This window comes from Equus asinus, chromosome 17 (genome assembly GCF_041296235.1).
Source record: "Equus asinus isolate D_3611 breed Donkey chromosome 17, EquAss-T2T_v2, whole genome shotgun sequence".
Lineage (NCBI taxonomy): Eukaryota > Metazoa > Chordata > Mammalia > Perissodactyla > Equidae > Equus > Equus asinus.
In genome coordinates this window covers 45530703-45548890 of record NC_091806.1, presented here as the reverse complement: position 1 = coordinate 45548890, position 18188 = coordinate 45530703, and the positions used below count along the sequence as shown (strand labels likewise).

The following is an 18188-nucleotide window of genomic DNA, read 5'->3' as shown; positions in this document are numbered from 1 at the left end:
AGTTACTCTTACGAATGCAGTTGAATCTTACGGCACAAGACCTAAGAGCTGAGGCAGGTCAGAGAGGAGGGCGGAGGGGGCGAGAGTGCACAGGCGGAGGGTGGGAACACAGAGGTCTGGTCCTGAGGGTGCAGCTGGAGTCCAGGAAAGGCTGAGTGTGGACTACGGGAACACACAGGGTGGAACTGCCAACCCCAAGGGCTCTGACTTGGGAAGAAGGTTAAGGAGGCGTCCCGGGGAATTCCCGTCCAAACAAGTGGAAAAACAGGGCACAGAGGCAGCTGTGGGGGTGCAGAGAGAGTGGGGGCTGCATCCACAGACCTCAGCCCACCCCAGACCAGCCGGCTCCAACCCACCTTTGTGCGTTGGGACTGACCCGGATGGGACCACCCCGTACAGGAGGGGAGGGCAACTCAGGGCTGCCACCTGTGACTCCCACCTGTCACTTACAGTGGCAACTAGATGGTCAGCTGTGGGGCTGTCCCCTCTGTGTGCTTCAATCGGGCTGACCCAGCGACTGGCCTGAACCTGGTGTCCAGGATGGCTGTCACGGACAAGGCCAGCAGGAGGCCCCACCTGGAGGACGGCGTGGACCAGCCTAAGATCTGGACTCCATTCCATAAGTCCCCTCTCTGTGTCACTAATACCGTCCAGATGAGTCCCTGTTTCACCAGCTCGGCACTCCCAGACCTTTGTTCTCCTCCCAATTCATCATGGGATCAGCCGTAGCTGCCCCGGAAAGTCCTTCTCGGGGACCAGCGGGCGGGACATGGGAGCCAGGTTCCCTCTTCAAAGGAAAGCCAGTTCCTCGCCATACACAGTTCCTTCTCCCAGCACCTTCGCTCTGCGTTCAGAGCCAGGTCACGTGCACGGCCATGCCGAATGGAATCCTTTCTTCCCCCCAAAGGGAAGTCGGCAAAATATGCCCAAGGCTGGCGCCGGGGGCTCCTCTGCGTCTGGCTCAGCCATGTCGTTGTGTCTGGGCAAACCTCTTGGAAACACTGCCATTGCTGGAAGCCTGTCCTGCCACTGTCTTAACCTGATTCACACCTTCTTGGACCATCCCCCCCGCCTGGAGTCTGGCTGCACCCCCATTACGGAAACACAGCCCCTTGCCCCTCAGCTGTTCCCCCTGAAGCCCTCAGAGTCCCGTGACCCCCAGTAGGGGCTGCTGCACCTGAGCTGGTGGCCTGATCCAGAGGTTCGTATAACAGGTGGCGCCCCAGGGGCACGTCAGAGGAGCATCTGTTGGGCATATTTACCAGGGTGGCCCCAGCTGCTGGAACAGAGCTCAGTGGCAAACCCTGAGACCCAAGAGTGAGGGGCGTGAGTCCATGGCAGGGACACACGGGCAAGTCCCCAAGCACGCTCGGGTCACCTCCAAACAGCTCACCCCTACGTCAGCTAACCGGACCCTGGGGCATTTCACCACTGGAAAAAAAATGCCAGAGGGGTCTGTCCTGGGCTCTGGGCTAGACTCCGAGATGCTGTCATGACCTGAAGGCACCTGCACCTCATCCAGGGCGTCTCCCAGTCTCGGGACGAAAAGACACCCCAAGTTCACGTACAGAATGGTCTCTGTGTCCATCCACGTCCGCGGCTTCCTGGGGCCGGGGGCAGCGGGAGTGTCCAGCACCAACCCCCCGGGCTCTCTTTTCAGGTCTCCCAGTGATTATTAGCTCCAAATCGACGGGTCAGCGCTTATGGTGCACAGCCCTGGTTTGTCCGCGTCGGCCATGGCGCACCCCGTGGGCACCGATTCCGTCCTTTCTCCACGCCCCTCTCCCATCCTCCCATTTTCACTCCTCTGTCCTTTACCCTTGAAACTCTAATCTGCTCCTCCCTCCCTCAACCCCTCTTCCTCCTAACTTCCGTCGGTCCTACTTGTCCGTTCCCACGGCGGATAACGTCTGTCTTCTGTACGGGAGCCTCACTGTCTCAGGGCCCTGTCTGTGGATTGATTCTAAAAGTGGAAGATCAAAACCGCCTGCTGGCTGAATGACCCTGAGCAAGTTACTGTCCCCCAGACCTCGGTTCTCACCCACAAATGGGGACTCTGCCCCATACCTCACAGTACTCATGTGGGACAAGCACGTGAAGAGGGGCTCAACATCGTTCATCATCGGGAAAACGCGAATCAAAACCACGGGGCACCCAGCACGCCCACTAGGACGGCTGGAGTAACAAAAAAGAAATGGAAAATGACAAGGGTTGGCGAGGACGTGCTGCTAGTGAGGATATAAAATGGTGCAGAATGTGGAAAACAGTCTGAGGGTCCCTCGATACGTTAAACATAAAATTACTATCCGACTCGTCAATGCCACTCCTGGGAATATGCCCAAAAGAATTAAAAACAGGCGCTCAGAGCCAGCCCTGATGGTCTGGTGGTTAAGTTCTGCGTGCTCCACTTTGGCGGCCTGAGCTCGGTTCCCGGGCATGGAACCACACCATGCGTCCGTCAGCAGCCGTGCTGTGGTGGTGGCTCACACAGAAGAACCAGAGAACTTACAACGATACACAACTATGTCCTGGGGCTTTGGGAGGAAGAAGGAAGAACAAAGGAGGAAGACTGGCACAGATGTTAGCTTAGGGTGGATCTTGCCTTGCAAAACAAACAAACAAAAAAACAGGTGCTTAAATAAAACCTGGTACGCCAATGTTCACAGCAGCACTATTTGCAACAGCCAAAAGGTGGAAACAACCCAAGTGTCCATCCACAGATGAATGGATAAACAAAACGTGCTCTACCCATCCAGTGGAACATTACTCAGCCACAAAAAGGAGTGAAGCACCGACACCTGCTACCACATGGATGAACCCAGAAAACACAATGCTATGTGAAGAAGCCAGACACAAAAGGCCACATGTTATAGGATTCCATGCACATGAAAGGTCCAGAACAGGCAAATCCATAGAGACAGACAGTGGGTTAGTGGTTGCCAGGGGCCGGGGGGAGGGAGGGGAGAGTGGGGACTGACTCCTTAGTGCGTACGGGGTTTTGGGTGATGAAAATGTTCTGGAACGAGATAGTGGTGATGATTGCACAACACTGTAAATGTACCAGATGTCAGTGAATTGTACACTTTACAATGGTTAAAATGGTCAGTTTCATGTTAGGTTTACTTTACCCACAAGAAAATACAACACGCTGCAGTGGGAGTGACTGGAGCATGCCTGTAATGCGTCCAGCAGCGTCAGCAGGACACACGCACCCCCGACCCGCTCCCAGCATGAGCGGGGCCCACGGAGACGCAGCTTCCTCGACTCCTCCCGCAGGAAACAAGGGTCTCGCCTTCAGCCTCAGAGGCCCGAGAGACAGGCGTCTGCAATCTCCCTTCAACAACAAGATCCTTCTGAAGACGATCGTTTATGGGAACTCCAGCAGGACATGGCTTCAACTGCAGCCACAGGGGTTCGCGTGGGAGAGGCACCCACACAGCCGTCTCCTGCTCAGAAGCACGGCTTGAAACCCCGCAACACAGACACAAGCGTATTCTCGCCCCGGCCCTCCCACTGTGAGCTGCCTGGTGGGGGGGCCCCCCATGGAGCCGAGAGGGAGGGAGGCGTCCACGCCGAGGAGAAGCGTGAACGTCAGGGACTTCCGTGCGACAGGGACAAATTTAACTACCATTTCATCAAGGGCACCTCAAAAAAATGCACCTGGGAGCAAAAAGCAAGTTGCCAAGGAATGCAAACAGGACTCCCGCAGAACAACTCGGTTCAGAGACACCCACGGAGTCCGGGCAAGCGTCTTCTAACGCGTGGGAACAAATGGTCGACTTTAGGACAGAGGCCACCTCCAGCTTCAACTACGTTGAGAGCGGCTTATGTCAAGCTGGGTGGTGGGCATGTGAGTGTGATTTTTATGATGACATTGAATTTTGAAATAGTTGAAGACTCATGAGAAGTCGCACGAGTCATTCAGAGGCTTCCCGGGTACCACGTGCCCAGCTCCCTCCAGGATAATGTGTCACACCCTACAATGCTGGTCACTTGGCTACACGCCTCCTAAGGCCTTTTCACACGTCAGAAACGTATCTTAATGCCTTATTCTTCCAAGGGTTCTATTTGGCCCCCTAGCAGAGCGCAGGCGTCCGTCTGTGCCCGGCTGACAGTAGGACAGGCTGCAGGGCCGGCCGGGCCGCACGAGCTGGATGGAACAGCTTCACGCCTGCTGCTGGCACTCGTGGCTGACTCACCTCAATTTTGTCTGTCTTGGCGTCTCCCCAGTACAGCCTGCCCTCCTGCAGGTCCAGGGCCAGGCCGTTGGGCCAGCCAAGGGACGTGTTCACCAGCACGCGTCGTTCCTGCCCATCCAGGTTGGCACACTCGATCTTGGGGTTTTCGCCCCAGTCTGTCCAATACATGAGGCTGGGGAAGAAGCACACGTCCGTGACGCTGTCCGTCTGTCTTGTCCCTGCTGCCTCCCTGGGGCTGCGAACACGCCCGTCCCCATCACGCGGGAGAGACCCGGGAAACGCTGGCCCCTGGGACAGAGGGTGCCGAGCACGCGTGCGGGACCGGGGGCTCCACGAGGAACAGGGGACCCTGCACGGGTCCTGGGAGCCCCCAGCCCTCGACCCTATGCTCTTACACCTGGTTCACCAGCCTCTTCCTCTGGGGGTCCTTAGAGTCGCCAACTGCAGGGCTGAGAGGGACCCTGGAGCCTGCTTCCCCCGACCCCATTTCACAGATGAGGACAGCGAGGCCCACAGAGGTGGTGGCTTGACCAAGCTCATTGGTGGCAGAGCAGGGAGCAGGTCCCACGAGCCACGAGCCACCATCCCTTCCCTGGAGCTGGCTCCTCTGCCACCTTGCCCCTCACACCCGGGGGACCCACGCCTCACCCTCCCTCCCTCGCCCTCCTCGGGGGACCATCCTGCCCCTCGGCAGGGGACACAGAGCAGCGTCCATCCCCCTGCCCTCTCTGCGCCCCCAGCTCCACACAGGCTGCTTGAGGCTGGCCCTCTGCCTGGGCTGTGGCCCCTGTGACCCGGCCCCTGAGCTCTGACATCTGCCCTTCTACACACAAGTTCACTTGCAGAAGCAGCTCCGCGGCCAGAGCACATCTGACCCCGCCAGCAGGGCCACGGGCACAAGCTCCATGGCGGCCAGGCTGCAATGCCCAGCCCGCCGCCGGGCGCCCTGGGCAGTCACTGCACGCTCGGAGCCTCAGCCCCCGGGACGGGGAATGGCAGGAGCAGCCACTGCCAGACTCCACGGCCACGGCTCCTGCAGCGCGAGCTCCTCCCTCCCAGGGCTGCCCGCCCTTCCATCCCCCCAGCTCCTTCCGGCCGGCCATCTCCAGGACACTGCCCGCATCCTGAAGGCGGCAGGACCCCCTGCAGCCTCAGCTCCACCCTCAAGCACTCCATTGGCTCCCCATCCCTCAGCGCCTGCCCGTTCAGTGCCCTTGGTCGTGAGCCCCAGGAAGATGCTCAGCGGCTCCCTCTGAGCGGCTGGGGGTCCCGGAAAGGCTCCCACGCCGACTGACAGGCTCTCTGTTTGCACAGAATCCTAAACTGGGAAGTTGGAACCAGACTGCCGGGTCCAATCCCAACCTTCCAGCTGTGTGACCTTGGGCAAGGCCCTTAACCTCTCTGGGCTTCAGCTTTCTCCACCGTACAACTGTACCCACCTCACGGGGTAGGTGAGGAGGAAGAGATTCACAGCGTGTGAAGTGCTTAAACGAGGCCCGTACGCAGTAAACGTCGTGGCAGCCATCACCACTGTTACCACCATCAGACCAGTCCATTTCATAGACGAGGAGACTGAAATCCCAAGGGAGAAACGACCTGCCCAAGGTCTCCACGGCTTTCTCTACACGGACACAACAGCCTGTGTCCGAGCTTCCCAAAGTCTGGTCCCCAGACCAGCAGCAGCAGCACCCAGGAGCTCGTTAGAAATGCAGGTTCTGGGAGTGGTGGGTTCGCGGGTTCGGATCCTGGGCTCAGACCTAGCACCGCTCATCAGGCCATGCCGTGGCGGCATCTCACATAGAAGAACCAGAATGAGTTAAAACTAGCATGTACAACTATGTACTGGGGTTTTGGCAAGAAAAAAAAAAAAAAAGAGGAGGATTGGCAACAGATGTTAGCTCAGGGCCAATCTTCCTCACCAAAAAAAGAAAGAAAGAAAGAAATGCAAGTTCTTGGGCCCAGCTGCCTGTTTTGACAAGCCCTCCTCCAGGGGATTCTGACACAGGAGGATGTTCCAGGACCACAGACCTCGCTCACTTCTGCTCAGCCAGGTGGGGAGGCCCGCCCGCCCCCACCTTACCCCATCGCAGGATGCAGCACGATGGCGCGGGGCTCGTCCAGGTCCTCGGACACCAGGATCTTGCGGGAGGTGCCGTTGAGCCGCGTCACCTCGATGCGGTCGGTGCCCGTGTCGGTCCAGTAGAGGTTGCGGGCCACCCAGTCGACGGCGATGCCGTCGGGGTCGTTGATCTCGGTGTTGACCAGCGTCTGTGCCCCCGAGCCGTCCAGGTAGGCCCTGCGGATGGCCCGCACCTCGTCGTCCGTCCAGTACACGTAGCCCTCCAGCGGGTCGTAGTCGATGGCGATGGCGTGCCGGATGTCGTCCACCTGCAGCACGATGTCCGTGAAGTCCGGCGTGTCCAGCGAGATCCTCCGCAGGTCCGTCCGCCGGGCCAGCAGCAGCACCTCCTCGGCCCCTGCGGACACACGAGCGGTGGGGTCGGAGGCCTGTGGCAGGACGGGGGGGCCAGGCCTGGGGTGGCATGGCACAGGAGGGGCTCGGCCAGGTCCCCAGGGGCCTCCTTACAACGACAGGTAATGTTAGGGAACATCTGCCAACATCTTCCTACATGGTCACGAGTTCATCCTCACAAGAGCTCTATGGAAGACCACCTTAGAGATGAGAAAACGGAGGCACAGAGAGGTTAAGCGACCAGCTGAAAGCCACACAGCCCAAGGTTTCAACCACTGTGAAAGAGCCGCCCCACACTCGATCACCCTTCTCCCCTACATGTCCCTCTCCTGGCCACAAACCAGCCCCCAACGACAAGTCCCACCTGGACACTGGGCTCCAGACCCCGCTCGCCGGCCATACTCCTCTCAGAGCCCCCCTGGCGCCCCCGCTTCATGACTCAGCCCAAATGCCACTTCTTCCCTGAAGCCCTCCGCGACCCCCCACCCCCCTCGAAAGGCACGGGGCTCCGCACACGTCATGGCGCCATCCAGTTCCTCCCAGCAGCCGTCCCGCCGATAAGGGTGAGCACCCGGGGCCCGGCGCCATCCTCCTGTCACCCCGGCGGGATCACCATTCCTGACGCCGTTCTGCGCCCTCCCTGCTGGGCCTGATCAGAACTCCAGCAGAAGCGGCACTGAGGGCCTCAGGGGTACCCCCAGCTCTCATTTCAGAGGTTGCTGGGTCAGGACGTGACCCCCGGCCCCCAGAGCTGGGTCACGCACCGTCCACTCATTTGCTCTGGCCCTTTCTGGTCTCAAGGATCTACAGAGCCGAGATGAGCCCCGAGACCACTTCTGGCACTTTGTGGCCACTTGGCTGGTTTGATGAAAAGCCCAGAATGGGGAAGGACCCACTTGAGGTCACACAGGGATGAGCCAGCCTGGCACCTCCCTCACAGCCAGCTCCCCTCAGTGCCGGGTCGAGTTGTGACTCTCACACAACAGATGGCCCTGCGCCCCGGGCCTGGCTTCTTGACACAAGGGCAGGGCCCTCGGAACCCGGGGGTCCTGCTGAGTCGTTCTGGGGTCCCCCGTCCAGGGAACCCCATCCTGCCTCTCCTGCTCCAACGCCCCGAGGTCATAATGCGATTCCTCCACTAGAGGGCGCACACGTGACAGCAACGGCTTCAGAGCCCAGGGCCGGGGAAACTGAGGCAGGTGGTGGGAAAAGGGAGGCGGCGGGCAGTGCTCAGGAGGTGCCCCAAGTGCCCGACCACACTGGAAACCTCCGAGATCAAATTTGGATTTAGTTAGAAGCGTTCGTGCACATTCTCATTCGGTGTCTGCCAGAGGGACGGGAGGGGGATTCTGAGTTCCGACAGACAGTCTTCCTATGGGCTTCACTCCCAGAATGTTCTCTTGACATCTGACCTGTCCTTCAAGGCCGAGGTCACATGCCTCCTCCTCCTCTGACCACACATGCGCACGAGCGTGCATGCACACACACACAAACACACACACACACTGTCCCTCTGCTTGGGGACCGCCCTTACCAGTTCACCAAAATTCTGACACATGCCCCCTTCACTCCCCGCAGCCGCCAGCACAAGGCCACGTCCACAGCAGGTGCCAACAGCCCAGGACGAGCAGACAGAATTCAGGGCAGAAACCTCCTGGCTTGCCTCCACTGTGTGACCTTGGGCAGGTCCCTAACCCTTGCTGAGCCTCAGTTTCCTCATCTATCCTGAAGAACTGTCTGGACCTGATGGTGTCTGAGTCCCTGTCCAGCTGTGACATCAAGGGGACCATAAAATAAGTTCCATGGAGGGTTCCAGCTTAATCTGCCCATACAGGGGGTGGGGGGGGGGCATGTGGAGAAGCCCTCCAGGGCTCCACTAGGAAGAGCCCTGTCCGAGGGGGCATCTGAGAAACACTGCAAAGAGGCCATCCGACTCCCGAGCCGAGGCCGGGGCAGTCTCACTGCCTGAGACGGAAGGGTGTATTTTGAATCCCACGTGATCACACACGTGGCACTTTCACCATGACTCCCCAAGTCCCGGATGGAAACCGACACTCGGTCCCAAAACACAGGTGGAGGCTGTTTCACTTGTCCCTGTTTCCGTGAGCCTTCAGGCACAATCATCTCGTCACACCAACTCGACGTATGATTATGCCCCATTTCACTGAGGAGGAACCTGATGCACAGAGAGGTTAAGCTCTCTACCCAAGGGCACACAGCAGCATGTTGGACAACAATACCCCTCAAACACTTCAATCCCTGGGGCTGGCACACACAGGAGGCCCGAGGTTGACATGCTGCCCAGCTGGCTCAGTCATTCCCCCAGTATCCTTGTGAGCAGTTACCTTAGGCCAGGCCCTGGACCAGGTGACAGGGGTGGGAAGTGGACAAAACAGATAGGGGATCCGCCCCCACCATGCTCCTGGGGTCACAGGGCAGAGAGCTTCAGTGAGCACACAGCCACAAACTGACCGGTGCTAAAAGGGACGCTGGGCTCCAGGGCACACGCAGGAGTCTACGGGGCCCGCTGAGACTGGGGCCTGGCCTCCAGCTCCAGGAGCCTCTGGGATTCACGTGGCTGTGACCATGCAGCTGATTCTGGCAGTGTCCCCTATCGGCACAGAGCCATCGGAGGCTCAGGGTGCCTGGCCGCAGCCCTCAGGGAACCAGGTCAACACGAAGCCCCGAGCACAGGCCGCCACTGGGAGCCCCGTCATCAGCGTTCCTTAGAACGAAGTCTGTGTGGCCGAGGCAGGAATTAAATGTGGGGTGAGTCGGCAGGTGTTACCCGACTCCCCCGGGGGCTCTCGGCCACCGTGGGCTGTGGAGATTTTGAGGTTTTCATTTGAGCTTTGATGGGAAAAATGCAGGGACCAGGACATCCAAGAGAGGGCCGCGGCCGGCTGAGGTCTGAGCAAGGCCCACCCGGCAGTGGGGCGGCGGAGGGTCCAGGGGGCAACTGTGGACACAGAGCCACCGGCCCGGGCTCCTCTGGATGCACGCCACGGCTGCTGCCCGCAGGTCACCCCCGAGGCCGTTTGCAGCGAGGTCCGAGCGGCAGCCCTGGCCTCCGGCCACCCAGGGGTGGGCCCAGGGCCCTGTGCTGGCCATGAGGAGGAGAGGCCACCCCCCTGCCTGGGCCCAGACCCAGAGCCTGGCTAGGAGTTTGTTTAAACACCAGGGAAGTAAACTGTTTAGAAACTAACAGTTTGGCCAAATGGTTTTCTTCGGGGTTGTCTAAACAGACAGCCGGTCCCACAGCGCCGCCCGGGAAAGTGAAACCTCCCCTCGCTGGCCGGGTGGCGGCCAGAGCGTCCCCCACACCGGCCCTCCCTTCCTCCCTGCGCGTGCACACGAGGGACAGAAGGCAGCCTCCCGCCTCGGGGCCGCGCACGGGGCCCGGGCCACCGGCCAGGCTGCGCACAGCCTTTGCTTTGAAGGTCCACGTACCCCCCCCGCCAACATGCATCTGGACCAAGCCGCCCTCGGTCACAGGGACCATCCCTGGGTCAGGCCCAGCATCACGCAGAGAGAGGCAATACCCAGAGAAGGGCTGCTGAAACACTCCCCACATGCTGGGGGCTTCTAACAGCAGAAATGGGTTCCCTCGCAGTTCTGGAGGCCGCAAGTCTGAAATCAAGGTGCTGGCAGGGCCGTGGGGTGGGTCCTTCCTGCCTCTTCCAGCTTCAGGGGCTGCTGGCAATCCTTGCCACTCCTTGGCTTGTGGCAGCCTCGCTCCAATCTCTGTGTCCATCCTCCCAGAGTCTGCTCTGCTGCGTGTCTGTGTCTCAATTTCCCCTCTCATGAGGACGCCAGTCACTGGATTTAGGGACCATGCTGGTCCTGTACGACCTCATCTTAACTCAGTTACAGCAGCAAAGATCCCACTTCCAAGTGAGGGCTCATTCACAGGTCCCAGGGGGTGGGACTTCAACATGTCAACATGCCAAGAGGACGCAATTCAACCACAACACGCAGGGAGCAGAGGGAGCGAGGAAGGGATCCACAAAGGGCAGGCAGGTTCCGGGGAGGGGGAACCTCCAGGCAGAAGGGACAGCACGGGCAACAGCGTGGAGACTGGAGAGTGCCGGGGCCGTCCTGCAGCTGGGGTGGGTGGGGACCTCTCGCTGCCCCCCAGTCAGGTCTGATCTGAGCTGGGTGCCCACTGAGACTGAGTCGTCCCACGGGCCACAGCTCTTCGCTGAGTCGCTTCTGCATGCAGGATGCTGGGCCAGCTCTGAGACCATCCCCGGGTGCAAGGAAGCCTCGTGCCAACGGCACAAGGTGTCTAGAGCGGGGGTCCAGCCACCAGATAAACAGAAGCACCCGGGACAAAGGCCTGGCGGGAAACACATGCAAATGCCCGCAGTGGTTCTCTCTGGACAGTTCCGGTCCTCCTTCGCGGCTCCAGCAGGGGTCTGCACGCGTTCTCTGTAAAGGGCCAGATGGTCCAAGTTCTGGGCTTTGCCGGCCACGACGGCCTCTGTCACCATCACTCAACTCAGCCATTACAGCGGACAAGCCGCCGCAGACGATGCGTAAGCAGATGTGTGCCAAGCCAACTTCACATCTGGACGCTGAAATCTGAATTTGCTGCCATTTTCCCATGTCTCAAAACATTCTGGTGATTTTCTCCTCAACCATGTACAAGATGTAAAAACCATCCTCAGCTGGTGGGCTGCACAAAAAAGGACAGCGAGCCACCTGGCCCACGGGCCGAGGTTTGCTAACCCTGCGTGGGAAGCACATGTGACTTTTACCACATTAGAAAGTAAATTCTAATAACAGACAAAACTGTAAGGGAGAGAGCGGACGTGGTAGAACTCCTGGTCCTCTCCACTCGGTTTTCCCGAAAACCTGAAACTGCACTAAAAACGAAAGTCTATTAATTTTTTTAAGTAAATTAAAAGGCACGTAAGTCAATAAGAAAACCACCCAAACCCCAGCAATAAATAGGCGAAGACCATAAACACAAATTAACAGAAAAAAAACACAGTCAATAAACACGAAAGATGGGCAACTCCTCAATAACATGCAAACAGAACTGAGAGGCGCCTTGCTACCACCTGGGGTCAGAAGACAACACGCAATGTGCGTGCCTCCTGGGGACTGAACCAGCGCATGCTTCCTGCACAGCAACGGGGCTCAGGGACCCTCTGACCTAGAAATTTCCACTGAGAACCCGGCCCAGGGCAGCAGCTGGAAATGCACATGGATTCCTGGTCACAGAAGGTCACCAGGGCTTCCTGATACCAGCAAAACCCAAACCCGAGGTAAACCACCTATAAACAACCTAAATGCACCACCACACAGAGACATGAAATAAATGCAGGTGTTGGGGTGCAGGTCACGACACAGGCTCTGGACACCACACTCTGGGGGAGGCTGATGTGGGAAACGCTGGTGAAACCTGATGAAGTGGGAAAAGTCAGACACCACGCTGCACCCACGACACGAACAGGTCGTGCAGAAACAGGTCTGAATGCGGACACAGAAAAAAGATGGAGAAACACATCACAGCGTTAACAGCGCCTGTCTCTGGGTGGCGAAATTATGGTGGTTTTTATTTTCTCCATTATTTTTTATGATGTTTTCCTTTCTACGGCGAACGCAAACGTGACTTTATAACAAGGAAAATACACAAGACTTTAAAAAACAGATGCAGGCGTTTATCCTTGCAGGAACTCGAGGTCTAGGCGGGAGGCGGGTGTGGACCCCGGGCACAGGGCTTTCTCACTGGGTGAGCTGGGGACGCCTGTTAAATCGCTTCCAGGTTCTGACCAGGTGGGAGGGAAGAACAGGAGAGGAAGGGATGGAGCAGAAGAACCCACAGCCCCCGACAGCCCAGGAGGGGGAGACCTTGTGGGCAGGTCACCCAGGGTGGGGGACATGAAGGGTCCTCATGGTTAATCAACCCTCCACGCCACAAAGTGGGAAAAGGGACCACAGCAGAGTAACAACACATCCCAGGGTGGGGACCGACCAATCAACATGGATGAGAGATGTAGGGCCCCCAGTCTCCCGCCCCCAGCCCCGTCACCTGCACTTTGGCCCTGGCCGTCCAGCAGGCAGAGTGGACATCACAACTGTCCCCCACTGAGCCAACTGCAGCTCCAAGGTCACGGCCCTCCTTGGGAAGGACGCCCCCCGTCCCCCAGAGGCTCATGCCACAAGGCTCCCCCCATGGCCGGCACCACCTCAAGACGTCTGCTTCTACTGGCTTCTTTCCATGCTGGAGACAGATGGCCTCTCTCCACCCCCCTGACACCCACCCCCAGCCACGCTCCCAGCTCTGGGGTCTCCCTCAGCCCCCTCTCGGGCCTGGAGCGTGTGGGCAGAGCCGGGTCCCAGCTCAGGCCGCCGTCCACCCTGTAGTTTCTAAGGCCATAAGCAGCTTCCCAGCTGGCAGGCGGCCAGCTTATTTTTTTTTTTTAGCAATTGATGAAGTCACTCCACTGTCCCCCTGGGGTAAGTGGTTGGACAATCGCTGAGACCACAGCCCGGCACCCCGGCCCAGGAAACCGCGCCGAGTGACCACAGGGTCACAAGGCACAGAGGAAGTGGCCGGGCCGGGCGCTGGCTCTGCTGGAAACCTGAAGCCCAAGCAGCTGTTGGCCTGCACAGCCCACCCCCGGCTCCCGGCGCACACGCGGGAAGGCTGCAGCCCGCCGGGAGGCTGGGCCCCATCTGCACAGCTCTGAAACGGGGAGGTCACTCCTCGGTCCTGAGGCCGGGGGTGGCGAGAGAGCCGCAAGGTCAGTGACAGCCCTGTGACGCCCCCTGAGCCAGCCCCTTCCGCTCCGGTCCCAGGTGTCAGCCCCCCGTGCCGTGTTCCGCCACCTGCCTGTCCGCCCCCCCATGGCTGTTCACCACACAGGCAGCACAGCCCAATAGCCACGCCTGACCTCAGCTCCCAGCCCCATTTCCACAGAGTGACCTTGAGCAGGCAACTTGACCTCTGCCCCCCCACAGGTAAGACTCAGGTGTGGATAAAGCCCCCAGCAAGGCTGGGAGCCCGTGACAAAGCCGGTGAGCCCCCAAGCCTGAGGACACAGCCCCAGCACACGTCCCCCTCCAGGTGGCACTGAACACACACCCGGGGACCCGTCTCGGGCCAGGCTCTCTCTGAACTAGGAACAGAGATGCACCCTGAGGGCTCACGTCACAGAGCGGGTACAGCGCGGGCAATGGCATGGAGGCAGATGCTCAGAGCATGGGTTGGAGGGGAGCGAACAATCCATTTCAATTACAAAGGAGATAAACGGGGAAAAAGATCCTCTGAGTCTCTCTCTGATGACAAGCCGGCAGCCCAAGGCATCAGCCCAGCACATCGGGGCCTCTGGTCACCGCCCCCATGGCACATGGAACTGGGGAGGGCAGAGGCACAGGGCACGGTCAGTGGAACCAAGACAGAGAATCTGCAGCCATCACCAAGGCCCAGAGAGGGCACGAGGGACATGCAGCCAGCAGGGCTGGGGCGGGCGAAGCCTTTCTGGGCAGCGTGGGGGCTCCACCAGGGCCCGTCCCTGTGAGCCGAACTTGACTCCGGAGACAAGAGGAGCCACCTGAGCTCCAGGCCAGTCTGGGGCCAGGCTGGGGCTGCAGTAGCCAAGGGGACACCGGACAGGCTGGAGGGGGACAGGGCCAGCATCAGGGATGGCCGCAGCCTGACTCTGCGGCCGGTGGCCAGGGGGCATCCCCGGAGCTGACCGCACCCAGGAGGCGCGGTTTGGTCTCACCTCCCGGCCCCAGGCTGACGGTTTTCTCTTTCCAAGAATAGGGCCTGCTCCCCTCTCCTCTTTTACTAGATTTAAAAGTTAGTCTTCAGGCTCAGACACAAAAGAGCACATGCTGTGTGCTTCCATTTCCATTGCGTTCCAGAACAGGCAACACTAATCCTCGGGGATAGAAATCAGGACGGCGGCTGCCTCTGTGGAGCGGGGCGGGGGGCTGCAAAGGGCAGCGGGGCGTTTTCCGGGCGGTGGGAAACGTTCTGTCTCTGGATTGGGGTGGTGGTTATGCAGACGTCCACAACTGTTCAAGCTCATCAAAAAATGCACACTTCGAATCTGTGCGTCTTATTGTCTGCAAGTTACGCTGCAATTTCCAAAACAGCAAAGTTAGCGCCCAGGCTCGTTCCACCGTTTCCTGGAACTGTGCGATCTGATTTTCTTGCTATTAAAAATTCACGGTCTGTGGCTGAGAAAAGCAGCTGCCTCCTGCTTGCAGAGTCAACACCAATCACAGCCCGGGCGGCGGCAGCTCGGCCACAACGGCCTCCTTTCTTTTCCCTTTGACCTACTTCCCTGATAAGTGACAAGACAGCCAGACTGGGGACATATGCGCCCCTTTTTCCCGGGGCCCCGAGCTTCGGCTAATCCGCCCAGACAGACGGATGGATGTGAGGGGCTTTGAGACATTGCCCAGTTGTCAGTCTGCCCGTCAGAGGGGACAGTGGACGCCTCTGTTCCTCCCACCGCCAGGGCCAGCCACATCCCCGCCGTCTTTTTGTTTCCCGTCCCCACGAACATCTGTTAAAACTACTTCTTGGCGAGGTGCAGCGGGCGGGCCTGTAAATCACCGGGTGTGCCTCCCACCCATCCCGATGTGCGGCCGCGGCCTCATCTGCAAAGGTCTGGGCGCAGGGCAGACGGGACGGCCCAGCACAGCTCGGCCAGCCCGGCCGGTGAGGCCGCGAGCCCTGGACATAGCCCCGCGAGTCACCTGCCCGGGTCATTCAGGCCCTGAGCAGCAGGGCACACTACCCAGGAGCCCCAGCGATGAAGAACAACGGGAGACCAAAGTCAAAACAACGGGGGCATGTTGCAGAGAGCCGCCGCCGGAGTGAGGGAACACAGGCTCCCTGGGACGGCAGCCTGAACTCCCAAATAAGGCCCAGCTACTGCTGTTTTTAGCCCATTCCGCGTAATTGGAAAAACATGGGGAAAACCCAGGCCAGCTGGGCGCCACCGCACGAGGCGGCTGCAGAAGGGGCGGGAGGCCGGCTGCAGGCCAGGGCCGGAGGATGGCAGCCCGGCCCAGGAGGGGCGCCCTGAGTGCCGGTTCCCTGGGTCAAGAGTCACTGGGCCCTGCAGGAACCAGAGGGTGGCCCCCCAGGTCTCACCCCTGAGCAACGAGGGGCCACTTGCTGTGACTTCCCTCCTGGTCTCAGAACCTACAGGACTCTCACCGGGGCCACTTCAGAGGGGCTGGGGGACCTGAGACACTGCACCTGAGCCCAAAGGAAGGGAGCCCCGAGTCTCATGTCCTGTCTGCATGGGCCCCAGATGGGCATCCTGAAAAGAACTCAATGTGCAACCTCTCATGTGACCCCCCCCAACAGAGCTCAAGGGGGGTCACTCTGCTCTCCCCGCTTCCCAGGCGAGCAGACTGCATATCGGAGGGCTGACCAACCCGGCACGGCAGCGAGAGGGTCCCCCCGCATTCCATCTTCCCCTTCTAGGCAGATGCTTGCATGCCCCTGGGATGTCAGTCCCCCCATTCGTTGGGGTCCAAGCATCACCACCATCTCAGCCCCCTCCCTGGGGAAAGCAAAGGCCCCCGACACAGGGCTGGCTTTCATTTGCTCAAAATCAGGAAAAAGTAGGATTCATGCACATCACAAGAATTTCTTCGTGTTCAACTCTACGAAGCACAAAAAAAGGCCAGACGCCAGGAGCAAGGGCCCCAGGAATCCATGAGTCACACCCGACGCCCTGGCTTCCAATCTCAAGATGTTTCCAGCTGTGCGGGTGGCTCCTGACCCACTGCCTGTCCGCCGGCCTTGGGCACGTGTCAGGTACAGGTCCAGCCCTCCACCTCCCACCCCTGTCCCTTGTCGGGAGCCTCTGATGGCTCAGGCAGGGCAAGCCGGACAAGATACAGAGTCCGAGTATTTTCGACGCAGCCAGGCACCTGCCCCCGACCCCCATCCCTCCCTTCATCCCACGGGAAGGGGAGCCACATGCCCAGTGCCCCCAGGACACACACCTCACTCTTCTGCCTGATGCCCACCTGGCTGTGTGAGGAGGGCGCCCATCCACCCTCCACACCTGCCCAGCTCCTCTTGGCACCACCTGGTCTCGGCGTCTATTTCTGATTCCAAACGTTCAGGGGAAAACTGCTCTCGTGGCATCAAATCAGATTGCCTGCCTGGCTGCAAGTTCAAGTTCAAACTGAAGCACAGCTCCTATCTGTTGGGGGACCAGGCCCTCCTCCCAACTGCCCCATAAATCGGGTACCATTATTGTCCCTTTTTACAGGTGAGGAAACGGAAGCACAGAGAGGCTGAGTCATTTTCCCAAGATCACACAGCTGAGTTCTGAGTTAAGGTATCATAAAACGATGATGTAGAAAGCCATCTCGCCATTGAAAATCAGGTGCTCAAAATTCTGGGTTTGCCTGAAACTGAATTTCCTCAGCACCAGGAAAATCTTTGGCGGGCTCTCCATGACCAACCAAAGCCATCAATGGTGGATGTCGCCTCGGACACCTTCCGTCCTGGAAAAGAGGAAGTCACACCAGCACGGCTACTCTCCACTTCCGTCCTTCCCAGAGGCCCTTCCTCTAGCCCAGGGCCACTTCCTGAGCCCTCACTGTCTGGCCTCGGTCCTTCACTCCCCTGGGACAGTGGCGCTCACGTGATTCCACGGTCAAGAGGAGACCCCCAAGTGACCCCAGGGCCTCCTCTGCCAGCCTCCGAATTCCATCCTCCCACCAGACCCCCCAGCCTTGGAAGGCTCCCCGGTCGCTGCTCCCTTCCTGCCGGCCGGGTGCCCTGCATGAGGTTTCTGCCACAAGAGCCTCAGAGCTTCGGTGTCAGTGGTGACAAACAGCAGGATTTCGTGCTGAGTTTCCTTCATCTTCCCCTTGTGTTACCAGTGACTATCTCCGGGCAGTTTTCACCATCGATACCCAGCACGCCATCCACAGCCAGCATCCACATCCCACACATGTTCACGTCCACGGGGAGGCAAAACCATCCACGCCAGGGGCCGCCGGCAGCCTGGAAGGCCACACGAGAAGAGAAAAACAGCTACGGTGCCCGGGGGACGGGAGGACGGCCTTTGAATCGAATGTTTTCCTATAACGTGACATTTCGTGGCAAGAAAGAAAAACTGGAGGGTGGGAGACTGGCATCCTCAAAGCCCCAGTCTGCTGGTGGGGTCGTCACTTTCTGCGAGGGCTGAAGCACTCGGCCCCATTTGGGCCTCACCCGAGGGCCCCTCTCTGACTCGCTGTGTCTGCCCCCCACACAGACCAAAAGTCCCCCAAGGACGGAATCCGTTTCTCACTCCTGCCCGTCTCCCTCGGGATTAAGAGATACGGAGAGAGATTTTTAGAACCGCCTCCAATTTCCAGACAGCCGTCTCGGTGGCAAACCCTCAAAAGGCTCTGAGAAGCCTCCAGGTTTCTTCTCAACTCCAACTCAAACTTTTAGGGCACCCGGCTGCCTGTGGGGTTCAAAACTTCGACTTTGAACAGGCCCGGGGCAGGGAGTTCCAGAAGCTGCCATC

At 59.3% G+C, this 18188-nt stretch overlaps 1 protein-coding gene across 6 annotated transcripts in view; it reads right to left on the bottom strand.

Annotated features, from left to right (window-relative positions):
* LRP5 (LDL receptor related protein 5) overlaps positions 1 to 18188 on the bottom strand; it is a 103292-nt gene that overhangs the window by 39232 nt on the left and 45872 nt on the right. For all 6 annotated transcript variants that reach the window (XM_044762572.2, XM_070488294.1, XM_044762573.2 and 3 more), the window contains 2 exons: positions 6280 to 6676; positions 4200 to 4371 (listed from right to left, as the gene is read on the bottom strand). In XM_044762572.2, coding sequence (XP_044618507.1) covers positions 4200 to 4371; positions 6280 to 6676 — 569 coding nt within the window. The remainder of the gene's footprint in view (positions 1 to 4199; positions 4372 to 6279; positions 6677 to 18188) is intronic.